The 16,745-nt window shown below is 39.5% G+C and overlaps 1 protein-coding gene across 1 annotated transcript; it reads left to right on the top strand.

Annotated features, from left to right (window-relative positions):
* Nucleotides 1-546: 546 nt before the first annotated feature.
* Nucleotides 547-15,401, top strand: scarf2 (scavenger receptor class F, member 2). Its single transcript, XM_085368696.1, has 11 exons — nucleotides 547-1,186; nucleotides 3,660-3,718; nucleotides 3,813-3,914; nucleotides 4,360-4,879; nucleotides 5,338-5,556; nucleotides 5,767-5,895; nucleotides 6,239-6,342; nucleotides 7,497-7,611; nucleotides 7,911-8,008; nucleotides 12,801-12,956; nucleotides 13,527-15,401. The coding sequence occupies exons 1-11, from the start codon at nucleotides 1,077-1,079 to the stop codon at nucleotides 14,687-14,689; spliced, it is 2,775 nt and encodes a 924-aa protein (XP_085224822.1). The 5' UTR covers nucleotides 547-1,076; the 3' UTR covers nucleotides 14,690-15,401.
* Nucleotides 15,402-16,745: the final 1,344 nt, after the last annotated feature.

A 16,745-nucleotide genomic window follows, 5' to 3' on the forward strand; every position in this document is an offset into this window, starting at 1 on the left:
ACAAAATCACTCATACAAAAGTGATATGTTCAACTTACGTGCGACGCACTTAGATGATTTAATGCAGGGTACTGTCTATCAGCATCACTACGTTCATGTTGACAGATGGGGGAGCTATTGTCTCAGTTGTGGGTAATACACTGCTGCCCCCTGAAGCCGCCACACAAAGGCTCACACAATAATAAAAAAAAAACCCAAAAAAAACCCCAACTACTTTAAAATACGGTTTGGTTGAAATGCGTAGTCTTCTATAAATTATACTTATAAATCTGATAAGTCAACGTCTAAGATGATCTATGTACATAACTTTTGTTAATAAATATAATATTTCCACTAAATGTCATATAGGTAATTACCTCTACTGTTTGTTAAAATCTAAGAACGGAGCACAATACATTTTTTCTTTATTTCTTTTTAACCCTTTTCCTTCAATCAGACCCTGTTGCGCACAGGCTTATGTAAATTTGGTGGCTCACGCATGGCGCACTGAGCCAAAGATAGAGTAACAAATCAGGAATTTCCCTTCTGCCACTCCTGAGAGCGCAAGAGAGGACCAAAGTTAAGGATTAAGCGCGTCTCATTCGAGAGGAACAAAAGCGACATAGTGACACTCTGCTTTATTTTAATTTTATTTTTTTGTAAAGATTATCAACAGTCTACACATTCCCAGAAGCTCCGAGGACACATTTTGGCAAGAGAAAAAAATATTTGATTCATTTTGAATCTGGAGGCATGTGGCTTATGACCTCTTTCAAGGAATAAGTAACACAACAGGAGAAAAGACGTTCACTAAGACTACTGCGATTGCAACTTTGGCTTTATGACTTTTTCTCCTTTGCGGTTGGAGCTGCCGTCGCTGGTCAGTTTTGGAAAGTTTCTCGATGGCGTAGGTGGTGGCGAGACTTTTTAAAACACCTTAAGGATTTATTAGCCTATTTAAAAGGGATGCGCATTCGTTTTATGTGCATTAAAGAAACTGGAGTGTGCAAAGAACACTGAAACCCAGCCGTCGTAACTTTTGGATGAGGGTAATGCGGCGTAAATACGGCGTCTAGAAGGATGATGCTGCTTGTACAATGGAAGTAAAGAACTCTTTTACTTTTCTTGCGTTGGTTTGTCTTTTCTTCTGCTCCGGTTTCAGCCAAGAACTCAACCCCAAAGGCAGGAATGTGTGCAAAGTACCCGGGTAAGCATGCAGGGGGAAAATGGGAGCTATTCGATTTGTTGTTACTGCAAATCAGCTTGTACAATAAGATTTGCAATAAGATGACATTTTTTTTGCTTCTTATTCTCCATTTTCGGGGGGATGGGAACTTCCTTCAAAAAGGTTCCGCTAGAGTTGGGAAATAAGTAGTTATTCAAAGTGTTTTTTATTTCTTGTTTTGTGGAAAAATGCGTAACTTTATAAATTTGACGTTTCCATTGGTGGCCTTGTGCGTAAATAGTGGTCCTCCAAAGTCGCCGAATATTTTGTGAAGCCATCCGCCGTCTTTAGTATTTAAAAGATACGTATTTTAGGTCAGGAGATCTTAGAAACACTTTGTTTTTTATGCATTATGTCACGTCGACCCACCACCCCCTCTCCCTTACATATAACGCGCTCCCTGTTCAGTGTAGCCATAGCAAGATAGCAAGAGGAGGAGTCCACTGAAGAAAAGCATAGCTATACAGATGTGTGTGCTACATCTGGAACCGAAATGTTTTTGTTGCTCTGAAGAGGGCGCTCTTACAGACCCTTACAGCACTCGTGGCACTATTTAATAGTGTGGTTGATAATGCACTTTTAAGAACCAGATTTTGGAGGAGTTAATGAAACGCAAAACTGATAGGATTTAGGTTAAAATCCTGTCATAAAAGCAAAAGTAAGTGATCCTAAAGGCATTTCTTGGTGATCTCCTGAGCCTTTCAGTAACTTGTGTAAAAGAAAAACATCCAAGCCCATAATTGCTGACTGTAGTATCCAAGCTCGAACTTATGTTTTGAATTTTGTAAATTGTGGTAGGCCAGAAACAGCAAATGTAATCCAGGGATCATTTTCCAGTATGTTCTAAACAATGTGTGATAAGTAACCATATACTTGTAGCTGATTACTTTAGGATGGATGAGCTTAAAAGTTATCACTTACTTTTTTTATGTTGAAAATGTTATCGGACCAAAAATAGCTTATTTGAAAAAAGAGAGCGAGAGAGGGGGGAAATAGCTTATCTGAAAAGCCACACACTGTATTTTCCTGTGCACTCAGATAGAAAGTCATCAGCAGCTGCTCTTCAAAAGCTAAAGCTGTGCTGTCATCTTGCCTCACTGGGCAAAACGTTGTCATTTGCCAGAAAGGAAATTCTGTTCTAGAGTATTGTTATGCTCTATGAAGTTTTCAGCATGCTGTACATGACCTCTATTGCTCTACAAGGTTGATATTGTGCCCCTCTTTGCACTTTTCACCATTCATGACACTGAACTCACCATTAGATTGTCTTTTTTTCCCCCACTATCCATTTATTGTTCTATTTTTATAGCCCTGAATCATATGAACAGAGGGAAGTAGTTCATTATTTATCACAACTAGTCAGCATTCCAATATGTCTCCTCATAGTGGAAAATCAACTGCTGAATCTGGCTTTAATGGCAATACATCCTAAAATCATTTGCCGGTGCCCTCAATAGTCATTGTTTTCTAGCTTCAAGTGTTCCTAACAGTGTTTTGAGAATGCAAAAAGTTGCTGGCTTTGTGATGTTTTCAGCACTAAAATCTTCTTTTTCAAATCAGTGAAAAAGCAGCAATTGAGGTCGTCTGTGAAAGTAGTCCGTGCATTCTTTCTGTGGTAATGAAAAGCACACAGCATGTAAAGACCAAATTAATTCCATTAAACAGTGAAGGTAATTTCTCCTTCTGCATTCTGGCATGGATTGGATTAATGTTAATGGTTAACAAAGGGTCGATTATAAAGGGTTGATTACAGTTTGTCCAAATTTGGTGTGGCACACCTGAAAAAAACAAAAAACAAAACACAAAACAAACAAACAAACAAAAAAATCTAAACAAAACTGTATGAAAAAGAAAAAAAGAGATTCTTTGGAAAATTTCCTTCCATACAAGTCAAGTAATTCAAAGGTTTGACCAATGATCTTGAACACGTGCCGGTTTTGGCAGGATAATAGAATTTTGCTACTCCCTTCCCATCAACTGAACACAAACTGCCATCTTCAAACAATTTAGGGCAAGCTGACGTGTTGCAGGAGCCCCACAGAGGTCACCGGCATGGGAGGAAGAGGACATGCAGCCGTTCTTTCCTGTTAGGCCCAATACTTGTCTGCAAAACTTTGCCTCTGAATATTCACACTCCATCACAGGCTGGGGGAGGCAGAAAAGCCTGTAGAGCTTCAGGAGCTAGTAGCTTTTGAGTGTATGTGTCTTGTAGAAATTGGAATGAACCATATTGAGGTAATTATACAACAATGTGCTAAGCATATGTGTAATGCATATGCTTAGCACATTCTGCTTGCATTTGCAGAATTTGGCAACAGCTGCATCAGTAAGAAGCACAAAGCCAAAGAAGCAGGAACTTCGTGTGAATGTTGTCACTTGAAATATATTTGTTTTGCTTTATTTTAATCAAGTGCTTCATCTTTCCCCCCTTTCATTCTGTACCTTTTACCCCCAGATCATCAACACCAGTGTGCTGCAGTGGATGGGGGCAGCTAGGAACTGAATGTCTGACACGTATGTACCACACTTAGAGCTAACATTTGGCAGTATGTCATATGGCTCATTGTGCACACCAATAGAATAATATGGCCTATACTTTTCACCTCAGCCCTCTGTGAAGGAAACTTCACCTGCAAGGACAATGAGGTGTGTGTCAGGCCAAATGAATGCCGCTGTCGTCATGGATACTTTGGAGCTAGCTGTAACACCAGTAAGAATTTTTTTCTCACTTTATTTTTCATTTTGTGTCATTCCTGGTATTAAGCAAATACATTTTACATGTTAAATATAAATGTTCCAGTATAGTACTCTCGACAGTCAGTTTTTCAACATATTGCTTATTGACACAACAAATATCTTAAAAAGTTGGCAAAGGCTAGTCCAAAAAAACAGGTATTCAGAATTCATGTACCTTCAAGATTTTGGATGATGACCAAATGACCAAATACATGTATAATAAATGGCATTCTTTATGCATCAGCTAGTTCTTATATTTCTCTCAAATTAGTTATCATAACATGCTTTTACACAAAGTTCCAATGTCAGTGTTTGTAGCTCAAAGCACTACTGCGCTTAAGTACAACCTTCCAGTTTTACTAGTATTTGTAGTCTTAGACTCTGTAAGAACTTCTCCTGATTGCATTGTCTTTTAACAGAATGCCCTGCAGAGTACTGGGGACCAGACTGCAAGGGAGAATGTCACTGTTACCCCAATGGCCAGTGCGATGATTTGACCGGCGAGTGCACCTGCAACCACAATCGCTGGGGACCTAAATGCGAGAATGTTTGTCTTTGCCAGAAGGGCAAGTGTGACCAAGAAACAGGAAAATGCACATGCTATCCTGGCTTCTGGGGTCCTCAGTGCAACAACAACTGCTACTGCAGCATCAATTCAATCTGTGATGTGATGACAGGGCGATGCTTGTGCAACCCTGGCTGGACTGGGAGGAACTGTGCACTCCAGTGTAACTGTAACAATTCACCATGCGACCAGTTCTCGGGACGCTGCCAGTGCAGGGAGAGGCTTTGGGGTCCACGCTGTGAGCGAAACTGCCAGTGCCTCTATGGCAAGTGTAACCAGGCTGATGGTTCATGTACCTGTCTGCCTGGGTACCGTGGGAAGTTCTGCAGGGAGCCATGTCCTGCTGGATTTTATGGTCAAAACTGCAGGATCAGGTGGGATTATTATTTTTTTTTTTAAAGTAGGCAGAAAGCAGTGTACCATTATTTAAACAGGAAATTCTGAGCTTTTCAGATGCATAATGTTGAGTTTCCATGCCTGGTCCATGTGATATTGCAGGTCTGTGGGTTTTAGAGGATTTAATATCTAAAATCTTAAATCTAAACATGTCTAATTTAATGGAACAATGCCCAAGCGAGATTCAATGGAAATTGGTATTCAGGAGGTAATGGTATTCACATTGTCCCACAATCATTGTCACAACACAAGAAACGTGCAGTACAATTGCTTCAAGTACTGCTACGGTTCAGTGTTTATCGCCTTCAAATGATTAGAGCAAGAATCTAAAGCAAACTAATACAGCTGGTTTCATGAAGATTTTGATCACTGAGCTGTCTCATTACATTTAGATAAGAGGAGACAAAAAAAACTGTGTTTCATTGGCTGCCACCAGGTGTGGGCACTGCAAAGGCCAGCAGCCCTGTAAAGTGACAGGAGGAAGCTGTATTACATGTGAGAGAGGATGGAATGGGACTCGGTGTGATCAGGTCTGCGCCAAGGGCTTTTTTGGTGAAAACTGCCAGGAAGTGTGTCCTACGTGTAAAGATGGTCACCACTGTGAGCCCATCTATGGCAAGTGTTCGCACTGTAACCCTGGCTGGATTGGGGACAGGTAAAAAAAAAATGCACACACACGCACGTGCGCACATGCAAATGTGTAAAGAAAAGAGCATGCTGTTTTGTTGTTTAGTATTCCTTTTAAATATTTAACTACTAGCTATTACGAGACTATTTCTGGCACTGTGGTAATGACCATGACTCATACTTCTAAGCTTTAAAATGACATTATGTGTAATCAAGACATTCTTTCTGTGTGTGATAGGTGTGACGTGCGCTGCCCCAATGGCACATATGGCGAGAACTGTGAAAACAACTGCAGTCATTGTTTTAATGGCATCTGTCATGTTGTTACCGGAGAGTGCCTCTGTGACCCCGGGTTTTATGGCACATAGTAAGTTAAACGACACCTCAAAGATAAAAACAGCCTTGTTTATACCCTTGACAGCTGTACAGTATGCAGTGGCAAAGGGTTGAACGTGGTGATATGATGTTTGTAGCACATTTATATATCTGGGGACTTAAAAGGTTGAGTTTGTGTTTTGATGCATGTGTTTAAACGAATAAAATAAAATTTAGGAACAAAGAAAGCAAAATTCTCTCAAACACAGCAGAAACGATTGGGATATGGAGCTAATCCCAGTTATCCCCTTCTTTCTTCTTTTGTTCCATGTAACATACTGGTTACTCAGACACAACATTAAGCAGATGTTTTCTGTTTCTTCTCTGTTGTCAAGCTGCAATATGACCTGTCCAACTGGCCAGTATGGAATCAACTGTAACCAGACATGCTCTTGCCATGACAAGAACTGTGATCCTGTGTCTGGTGCCTGCTATCTCCGTAAGAAAATCTTTATTTTTACTTTTAGTTTTTTATGAGCTAACTGATGTGTTGCGGTTAGCGAGTATGTCAGAAACTAGTGGGTCTTTTTTATTCTCCTAACTTGAACAGATATTTCTTACTTTATACTGTACACACCAAAAGAATTCAAATGCTCTGAACTGTTTATTTGTAAATTACATGCCAGCAATACTGCCTGCATATTAAATTTCTAATAGTTGGCTGTATATGCTGAGTAGCAACAAATACATCTATTTAGGTCAGTGTGTGTAGTGGGACACCAAAGGGCCTTGATTGTGTTTCCAGACCTAGACCGGTGTCCTTTTTATGGCTGTGTTTGTTGGCTCTGTTCCTGTCCAGCCGCAGAAGAGAGAAAGGAAGGAAGAAAAAAAAGAAAGGGATAGAGGAAAGGAAAGAAAAATGAGAAACTGGAATGGATACAGAGAATAGAGAAAAAATACTGTTTGGAAAGAGATTATTGGAGGCAGACGTGGAGAATATCACACACAAAGACTGCATGAATTTTGGCTAGTGAACATGATGGGTGGTGGCAAGTTGGTCAGTGATAAACTAACCCTTTGCTACTTTTACCTCAACTCCATTCCAAATTGAGGGTGACAACATGTCAAGGACAGACCACCCAACAACCAGAGACGTATGTGACAGCGTAAAACCCGAGGCTCATTGCTTTTTTACTCCTATGTGTTACTTCTCTTCTGGTGCTTGTCTCTCTTTCCCAATACTAAATGGTGCCCATAACTGTACAATACACCACTGATTGTCTTTGGGGTGTATCAAACTTCAAGTGGGAGGAATGCTAATAAATCTTTGAGTTATGATGAAGGGTCTATAACAAAGAGGGTGTGAGAGGAGGAAGCTAATTGCAGAAAATCAACAACAAAAGCCCAATTGGTTTTAAAGGGGGGAGCGCTATAATCTACAGTTATTGTCAAATCTGCCAGATTAACAAATACACGAGTTAAACACTATATTATGGTATCTTCAATGCGATTTCATATTAATTCGTAATAATGTCCTACATGCCACGCTTTTTTGTTTTAGCTATGACTGAGAGAGCTATTTGTTGAAACTGGTATTCAGACTTCACCAACACATTGTGGCACACCCACCATTCCCTGCATTTTGTCTTTCAGAGCCCAACCAGCGGATGGGTGTGATTGCAGCTGGGACCTTGGTCTCCTTTTTACTGATTGTCCTCCTCTCACTGCTGTGCTGCTGCTGCCTCTGTCGGCACAAAGACAACCACAAGTGAGTGACAGATAGGTGCCTTCACCTCAGCGGTCCACATTAGGCGCTTGAGTTTCTATTAGGAGGCCTGCCCTGGTTATAAAAACAGAGAAAAATATTTTCTTTGTACATTTTCTCACAGGTTGTTAAATTAATAAATGCACATAAATTGTATTTCAAGAGCTTTTATATATTGACATTATATTGTGAATAGCAATATGAGCAGTCCCTGAGCCCTCAAAAGAGGCAGAGGGCCAGGTTTAAAATGCCTAGTTTGAATGATTCATTTGGATTTCCATGGCGTCATCCCTTTTCAACAGCAAAAAAGCCAAACGGATCTTGTGTGGACGATTCAGCAGAATCAGCACTAAACTTCCCCGTATTCCACTGAGGAGACAGAAACTGCCCAAAGTAGTCGGTGAGCCTGAAAACTATTTCTCATATACCACCACAGTGCTACCAGAAGCTTCTGTATTCTCTGTAATCGTTGTCTTTGATTCTTGCACAGTCTGCTAAAATGTATATTTTTTATTAGATTCAGTAAAAGCCAGTGAATGTAATGATATTCTGTGTAAACAGTATACGTAGATGGTATAAAAGCTGTGTTTTAGTGGCTATCAGTGCTTTCAAATGTTTTTAATTTTAACGTCATGTAGACAATGACGCTAATGTCTGTCAATCAGTGTAAGCATTTTCTTTTAGTGCTACCTTAGGCTGCTGCCTAGAAGATGAATAGGGTTGAAAAGTGTATGGTGGCTGCCAGGCGAGTATGAGGTTTCATTTGAAAAGAATGCACTGGTTTTAGAGCCCATTATTATTCTTGGCACTGCCAAATGCCATGTGTTCATATTATTACGACCCTAAACTTGGGCTTTTTTCTCCCTATTTTCTTTACTCTTTTCCATCATCTTCTTCACAAGAATTTTTTTTCTTGTGCTGAGGAGGAGGCTGTGTTATTAAAAAGAAAGCCAGTGGTTGTTGGGGGCCCCACATGGTGGTGAGTGACGAGCTATCAAAGGCTGCACTGTTTGGGTGGACGCTGTAGTTCTGCTGCTCCATGTGGAGGTCTCGTGGTGTGTGACAGATGTGTTTGTGACCCCAGGCTTTGGGTTTTTTTTTCGTTTTTTGTTTTGCTTTTCTACAGATGTCAGACTAGTCAACGTATTATGGCTATTTGCTTTGGATTTGGAGTTGTTTAAATTTTAAAACACTAAGGTTTGTTATCAAATCATTTCCCATTACCTATGCAATAAATACATTCATTTGTGCATCATATCAGACAGCAGAAGCGATATTTGCTGCGCTGTTAAATGGAATTTCCAATATTTTCAAGACACTGACTTATCCTGACATTTTCTGATTCTAAAATGATAAGTTAATCTGTCAATCCAATCATCTCTCTGTATTTTGTAACATTTTGCAGACTAAAAGCATATATGGCTGGTCAGTGACACAGATGTTCCCAACCTTACTTTGATTTGTGTTTTCTGAAAAAGACAGATGCTTTAAAATGTGTTTTTGAAGTCAGTGTAGTGCATAAGGGGTTAAATCATAATGACCTGGTTTCTTTTCCAAGTCTGAGCAGCATGTGCTTTCTCATTTTTCCAACTGATTATTTAAGCTACAATCTGTCCACATTATGCCTCATTTGAAAATACAACACATGGACTGTGTTGCCTGTGTCATCCTATGGGACATTAATGCTTATTTGTGAGTAAGTGCAAATCATGTAGGTAAAAGGATTTCTTAAGAATGCAAGTAAAGAAAAATCTATTTTTAGGCCTTGAAAAACTAAAGTTTCAACAGTTTTAGACAGTAAATGTGAAAAATGTTGCAGTCAGACTTGAAGGCAGACCCTCATACCAACCTTCATCTTCTCCTTCGTTTGTCCTGCATAAATCTTTGCTACCCTGCTTGCATTTGTGCTACTCACAGAAGCATGGTTTGCCAACATTTAGAAACTCCAGCTCCGACTGAAGCCACACAGTCCTGCACACAGAACACACAAACACACACACATTCCAGAGGGGGGCCATAGGGCTGGAAACAGGAAGTGGTCAAATTTACCCCAGCTAGTGTCAGAAGTGTGATTTATCCACATCAGGGTCAGTGGCAACAGATGTGGTAAGACCAAATGATAATAAAACAGGGGTAGGGGAGATGGGGGCTGGGGGGTGTTGGCTCTCACCTAAAAATTAAGTTCCCATGAAACTAAATTCAATTTTCAGTTTGTTTGTAGTATTTAAAAATGTTTATAGTCAGCCTATATTTGCCATTTGAGTTCTTGCTGTCCTATCAGTCAAATGTAATGGTCTGATAAAGCAGAACATGGTGAAGAAATATCTAATGTGGTCAATGTTTTGAAATGGTATGTTTATAAACAATAATAAACAATCAATGAAAATTAAGCTAAATAAACATCTGGAAACACATGGAAGTTGAACCACAGTACCCTAAATGAAAATCTTTCACATTATGCCTCCATATGCCTGCTTTTCTTTTTAAATATAAGACTTTTTTAAAATCAATTTGTCTTTATTTTCCTGAAATTGAAAAATGCAATATTTATCAGCATGGGAACTACATTTTAGAAGTCAGGGATGAATTAAAGGACAGCATTTAGTCCTAGCAAAGTTAGACTCAATAAAAAAAAACCTATATAAACACACTGTCACCTATTTCCCTCTTGGTGAAACTAATGCTGTTTGCTTGCATTTTAACATTCCTTTCTAAGCATATTTACTCCACACCCTGCACATTCGTGTCTGTCTGGCATTCCTTGCCTCCTCTATATCCAAACGCTTCCTCATGGACGGATGCTAAGACCAGCTGCTTTTTTTCTTCTTTATTTATCCGGGCAAAGTTTGGCTGGTATTGCAAATGTGTTTGCTGCAATACACAGTGTAGTTGGGAGTTGTCTAATCAAAAAGTCAGAATATTTTCTCAAAGTCACACTTTGGCTTTTACTAGAATGACCCAGTTACTGTTATACTGCTGTATATATTCATTCTTTTAAAACAGAAGTGTCCAAATGGCTGTAGGCTGTACGCTGGCTTTGTATATGAGAATTTACATGCAACGTTGCAACATATGTCCATGCTGTTTTAGGCTGAAGTATATTTTTATTTACTGTTATTACTGGTGAACCATATTATTATTCAGTGCACAGTTTTCTAGAGATGGACCAGGTGTTTGATCTATCAACTTTCTTGTTGTATCCTCCAGACTTCCACCACCCTACTGAGCAGCTGTGGTGGTGGAGTTCTGTTGTGGAGATGGGTCAATAATACCCTGTTGTGTGTTGGCCTTCATGCAGAGAGGGATCACAGTGGCGTCTAGTCAGCATAGCGATCTTCCTTACTAGACTCACAGTCTGGACCAAGCAATTTTTAAGGACAGCAGTTGTTCATCGCTGCATACATCACTTGCAAAATGCCCATGTGTTAGATCGCTGACTAACATGACTGAAATCTTTGCCGTTCTACATTCCTTTGTCCTTCAGTCTGTGCCTGTCTGCCTGTTGCTACACTATGAGGACCCTGCATAAGTGGTGGAAAAGACATATACAATAGCTTTTTTCCTGTATAATTCAAATATTTACTTAAGCATAAATAGTTTTCGATCTTACATTGAAGTTCCATTCTGGCTTCAGATTTATTTTTATAAATTAATTAATATAAAACATAGAGATAGCAGATTGTTATGGGGATATCTTAAAATGATACTGGAAATGTAAGCCCTCTGTGTTTAAAAATACTATCTTGTGACCTCTTTATATATACAAGTAGTTGAGACAGACATGTTGCAACTGTTTTGACATTCACCCCTCAGTGCATAAAACAAGACAATAGAACCCCAAAATCAAATATTTTGTTCAGGGAGTTAGACTTCTTGTTTTGATGAAAGAAGGAAACCTTTTAAGGAACCATTTTAGATCAATGTAAAAATAACCAAGTGAGTCATATATCTAAGGGAAAACCTTGACTTTCAAAACAGATTGAAAGGGGCAACGTAAAATTAAATTAGAAAGTAGAAATTCAGATAAAATCCAGCAAACTAAAGGGGAAAACATGACTCAATCATGTTGTTTTTGGAGAAAAAGTTCAAAGCACAAAAGGCTCAACAGAAAGTCACATGGTGTGAGCCACATTGATTCACATGGGAGGCAAGAGAATAAACTTCAGACTGGTTTAGGGTGACAGATAAACCAGACTTGTTTGCTATAATGGGAGAATATAAAAACAGCGTCTAAGCAGATAATCTGCTGGATTTTCTTCTTTTGTAACATTTTAAAAGTGCATCCATATCAAACACTAATACAAATGCAGCAAGAATATAGAGAGATACATTTTGCAAGTCAGGCTGCAAAAATCTAGCTGTAGATCTCTTAAACTAGCAAATCGTTTTAGGCCAGTCTTGGCCAGTGTCCTGGTAGTTAGGGGATTCCTTCCATAGATGGTTTATCTAAGGTCTAAACAAACGCATGGACCCATGTGTCATCAGGAATATAAACAGGAGCATCTGATGTGGCCGGTCATGCAAGTTAACACCCAGTATGGTTTAGTCCGGTTCACACCAGATGGGAAGATTAAGCTTAAGTACCCTTCAGAAAGCGCAGCTGTCCTGAGACTGAAGGGTTAGCAGAATGCTGTAGTGTCTGAGGACAGAAGAATGAGAGAGTGAAAGGGAGATTGTGAGAGGGAAACATGACTTGACCTACTTATTGTTAGGGAGAGGACTCAGTGGAAGATGACGATGAAGAACCCATTTGTGGTTCATTTTGCTGAACCCACAAAATACTAGAAAAGCCCAGCAGAGACAGTAAGCAACCACATAACATTGCAATGTTTTATCTCACCATTCAGCTCTTTATTAGTATACTGTATATTATAAAGAGCGTTGTTTGTTGGTTAAGATTTTCCAAGCAAACTCTAAAGAAAATCTGAATATCGTCAGCTGTGGGAATTCAGCTCCAGCTAATAAATTATGAATGGGTATGAAACTATCACCATTTGCTTTTAGAAACTCATAGTGTCAGAGCCTTTATTAGCTCACATGTAAAACCTATTTTTCTACAGAGTTAGTTAAACCAATGCTTTCTACAACTTTGCTGTGAGACTGAGTAAGAGCAGACTGTTTGTCCTGTAACACAGTAAAAAAAAAAACCTCTGACTGACCTTTTGACTTTTGCATTTGTTTTTTGTTCTCAGTAGCCCACCATGACCCAGAGAACACCTTCAACTGCAGCTTCATTGAGCCCCCCTCTGTGGCTGAACAGCACTCCCCCTCCTCCTGGTCATCCCAGGGGTCCTTCTCTTCTTTTGAGAGCGGAGATGAGGGGCCAGTTTACTGTGTTCCGCATGAAGGTGAGTAATCATGTAAAAAAAAACAAAAAAAAAAAAACAGTTCAGCTATCTTGTATGGACACACATGCGAGATAATCATATTCCCCAATGTGACTATCCAGTGACTCACTCACTTCTCTAATAGCTACATAATAGTTGGCATTTATGCCATTTAAATTTAGATTCTCCTTTGAGAACAAGAAGAGCATAAACAGGAAATGGAATGGTCAAGTCAGCATATTGCACACATCCAAACAGTGACTAAATCCTTAAAGTTTGGTGGAAAACACCCATTCCGTCAGTTTCTAATCTTGAACTATGAAATTGCAAATGATGCTTTAGCCAGTTTTAGTCTGTTTCTCTTTGATGTGGGTCTCTTTACAAAAATGGATTTTGAGTAAGATCATCAAGTTGCCGAATTGACCCAGTTATTGACCCAGTTATTTTCAGTATAATTGAACAACAGCAAACATGCAGTAAACGTAGTGATCATATCAAGTAATGTAATGCTGCAACAGCACGTATAATCAGGATTGAAATAAACAAACACCATTTTTGAGTAGCATCTCTTGACCTGCCAATGATCCACAGACTCCATGAATGACAAGCGGAGCCCCAGCCCTGCAGCAGAGAAGCCAGAATCTGTCCCTGATGAAGATGACGCTGGTGAATACACCTCCCTGAAAGACACAAGTGTAACCAAAACAGAAGGTAGTGAGCCACAGTATGCCTTGGTCGCCCGCCTCTCCAAGCAGTCGAAGGAGGATGAGAACAGTGGCAAGGATAGAGATGGCACTCCTATATTAGAGGCCAAGCGCAATGGAAAGCCACCGCCTTCACCTGGCAAGCCCAAACCCCGGCCACCAGACCCATCCACTAAACCCAAGGTGTCATGGATACACGGGAATACCACAGGGTCTCCCCAGCCTGAGCAGCAGGGGGGAATTAAGGCACTTGCAGTGTCAAAGGAGAAAAAGAGAAGTTCAAGTGATGGCTCATCTAAGAGTGAAGAGTGGCAAAGAATAAAGGAAAAGCATCATGACCGACAGAAGATACAGGAGGGGCAGGAGGCAGATGCCAGTGGCTCCCCTAAAAAACACAAACCTCTGCGAGGAAAAAAGTCTGGGGATGAGCACGGCAGTCCCAGTCACATGGAGCACATCAATGGTGTTGTTCAGAGTGCCCTCAAGAAGATAAGTAATTTTCACTGCTCCTCGCCTGAAAAGAAAAGTGTTGATAGTTCAAAGCAGACCCCTAAGGAGCCACCCAAGAGCCCAAAGGTCATCCATCCTCATATGAACTCAGAGGCTGCTACGCTGCTTGCCGCTCAGCTCAAGGAAAAAACCCAAAGCATCAACAGGAATGAGGGAACAGGGCTGACAAAGACCAATGGTCTCTCCACACCAAGGGCAAACCGGGAGAAGCCCACACCTCCACAGAAAGCCAAAAGAACCGGCTCCACTGGATTGAGCCAGATTGAGCAAGGCTCCACCAAACCCCAGCTGCCCACCTCAAGTAGCCTACAGAAAATGGTGGCACCTGTAAAAACCAACCTTGGGACCCCTGAAGCCAAGAGCCCGGAAAAGCAGGACTTGAACGGCTCCAGGACAGGGGACCCACTGGATCCTACACCAAAGAAGACTCCCATAAAAAAACCACCCAGGAAGAAAGGAAAGGAAGGTACTTTGGATACATCTGAAAGTAAAACACCACAGCAAAAGACAGCTATTATGCCACCACAGGTTGTGAAATAAGTGTTTTGAACTACAAATTGCACAAAGTTTATGATGGATTTGCAAAAGACTAAAATTTGTTGGAAGTTTAACCACAACATAGTTTTTCGGTCAAGGAATTGAAATTTTACTGTTAGAGTTTAGGGTGAATCCAGGACCAGTCAAGAATAAGAAGTGCTTTAGATCAAGAGGAACAGTTGAGTCATATTGGTAAGGTGTATTATAATAACCTATATACATCATTGTATTCGTTTCAGGAGTCCTTTTTTTAAAGTAACAACTATATATCAACCTCACACCACAACCTGTGCCTAAACTGGACACAACTGTGAGAACAGTGGTGCAAAAGCATAATCCAAAGTTCATTCATTTCTTTTACTCTGCAGTATGTCCACCACTATACTTTGCTTATATGCTTAGACATCCATTAGATTTTTTTTTCTTTCAGTTCTACCACTGGCTTGTATGCCAACCCGTACACTGTATCATAAAAAGTTTTGAAAAATTAAATTCTGTACAAAGGGGCAGAGAATTGTCCCTATTCAAAGTTTCATCTCAGTGAATAAACACTCTAGGACCACCAGCTGGTCAAACTGCAAGATTTAACCTTTAAAGTACATCCCCATTTTTTTCTCTTAAAAAGGTATAGTTGAAGTTTTGGGATTGGGTTGTCTTCAGAGCATGGTGTCATCATTATCTGTCATGTGGTATTTTTTTTAAAAAAGGCTTTAAAATTGACACTAAAAAACTTAGTAGTAAATGAGTTATTACATGCATTTTTTTTAATTTAAGGGCAATAAGTTTTCATTTGATTTATTAAAAACCAAAAAAGTTCCATAGACTTGAGACCCCCTTTTGAAAAACTGCGCTTTATTAATATTTTTTCAGTTTTTCCTACCTTCAGCAAAGTGCGTAGAGATAACTATACACCAAAAGTCGTGAGATTTTTTCTGTGCCTGTTTATTGCAGTCAATCAGAATTTTCAAACAGGAAGTGAAGTCATAACATAACCAAAAATAAGGTTTTACAACCTTCCAAGAACATGGCCACTGAACCTGGACACACCTATAGCGTGACACAAAACTTGGTGTTAGGACTTCAGGTTATCCAAAATTTAATTTGCATAATTTCATGACTGGGGTACCAAATTAGGCAAAAACACATTTTTCATACGTGACCTTGCAGCCACAGACTTAGCATGATTGGATTAAATTGATATAATGTCTCCGGCCTATTTTACTGTTTGACCGCCTCATATTTGCCTGCAGATATATTCACGAATTGAATATGAATTGCTGTTGAGGTTAGAAAACTAATTTGCCATCCAGGTGTCAGAAAAATAGCTATTCTATATATGCTCTCCACAGGTACTAAAGGTACTAAAAATAACCAAAAACTGGTCCTCGGAGTATACCAAGCCACTCCCCCCCAATTAGATGTACCAGCACACAGGAATACAGATCTGACCTGAATTAGTTTAGGATATAATCCTCATCTCTTTTATGTATTTTAGATAAGGGTCTATTTGATGTTGATTCTTAAAAGAAACACTTTAATTTATGCTGTATTTGCTGCAGAACAGCATCTCTAGCAAAAGAAAGTCTATCTTAAATCTTAAAAATCTTACTCTCCAAGCTTTTAATGATGTTATTCTTCACATCTAAATTTGAAATTTTGACACACAGGTACACGTGAAATACTACATTTAGAATCATCTAACGAAATTATCCGTACTTATGAGACAGATTTAATTCCGCTTTGAGCATTATTACTGCTTCTTTTTCCATACAGAAATAAAGTATTTAGGGATTTTCAGCCTTTTGCTCTCCTTTGTCCAACTATTTCATATACATGGCTTTTCCATACTTCTGCTTAACCCAAGCCAACATAATGTGCTCTTACTGTATGTTTTATTCAATCAGCTAAACCACTAAACCAAAAATGAAACCCCAAAGCACACCTCATTTTATTTCATGCTTATTATTCACTTTGAATTCACTTACTTTCTGTGTGATGAAGTTTTGTATGCTTTATTTAAAAAAAGCATACCATTATATGGTATCCTCCTATTAATCAG

Source organism: Diplotaxodon limnothrissa, linkage group LG12, assembly GCF_057381915.1.
Source record: "Diplotaxodon limnothrissa isolate DT_005_m linkage group LG12, D_limnothrissa_male_GT1.1, whole genome shotgun sequence".
Lineage (NCBI taxonomy): Eukaryota > Metazoa > Chordata > Actinopteri > Cichliformes > Cichlidae > Diplotaxodon > Diplotaxodon limnothrissa.

Bases quoted from the DNA above. Each gene is read 5' to 3' on its own strand.
- scarf2 (XM_085368696.1), top strand. From the start codon at position 1,077: ATGGAAGTAAAGAACTCTTTTACTTTTCTTGCGTTGGTTTGTCTTTTC. The intron at 4,880-5,337 runs GTGGGATTATTA...GGCTGCCACCAG, and splicing joins GGTCAAAACTGCAGGATCAG to GTGTGGGCACTGCAAAGGCC. The intron at 6,343-7,496 runs GTAAGAAAATCT...TTTGTCTTTCAG, and splicing joins GTCTGGTGCCTGCTATCTCC to AGCCCAACCAGCGGATGGGT.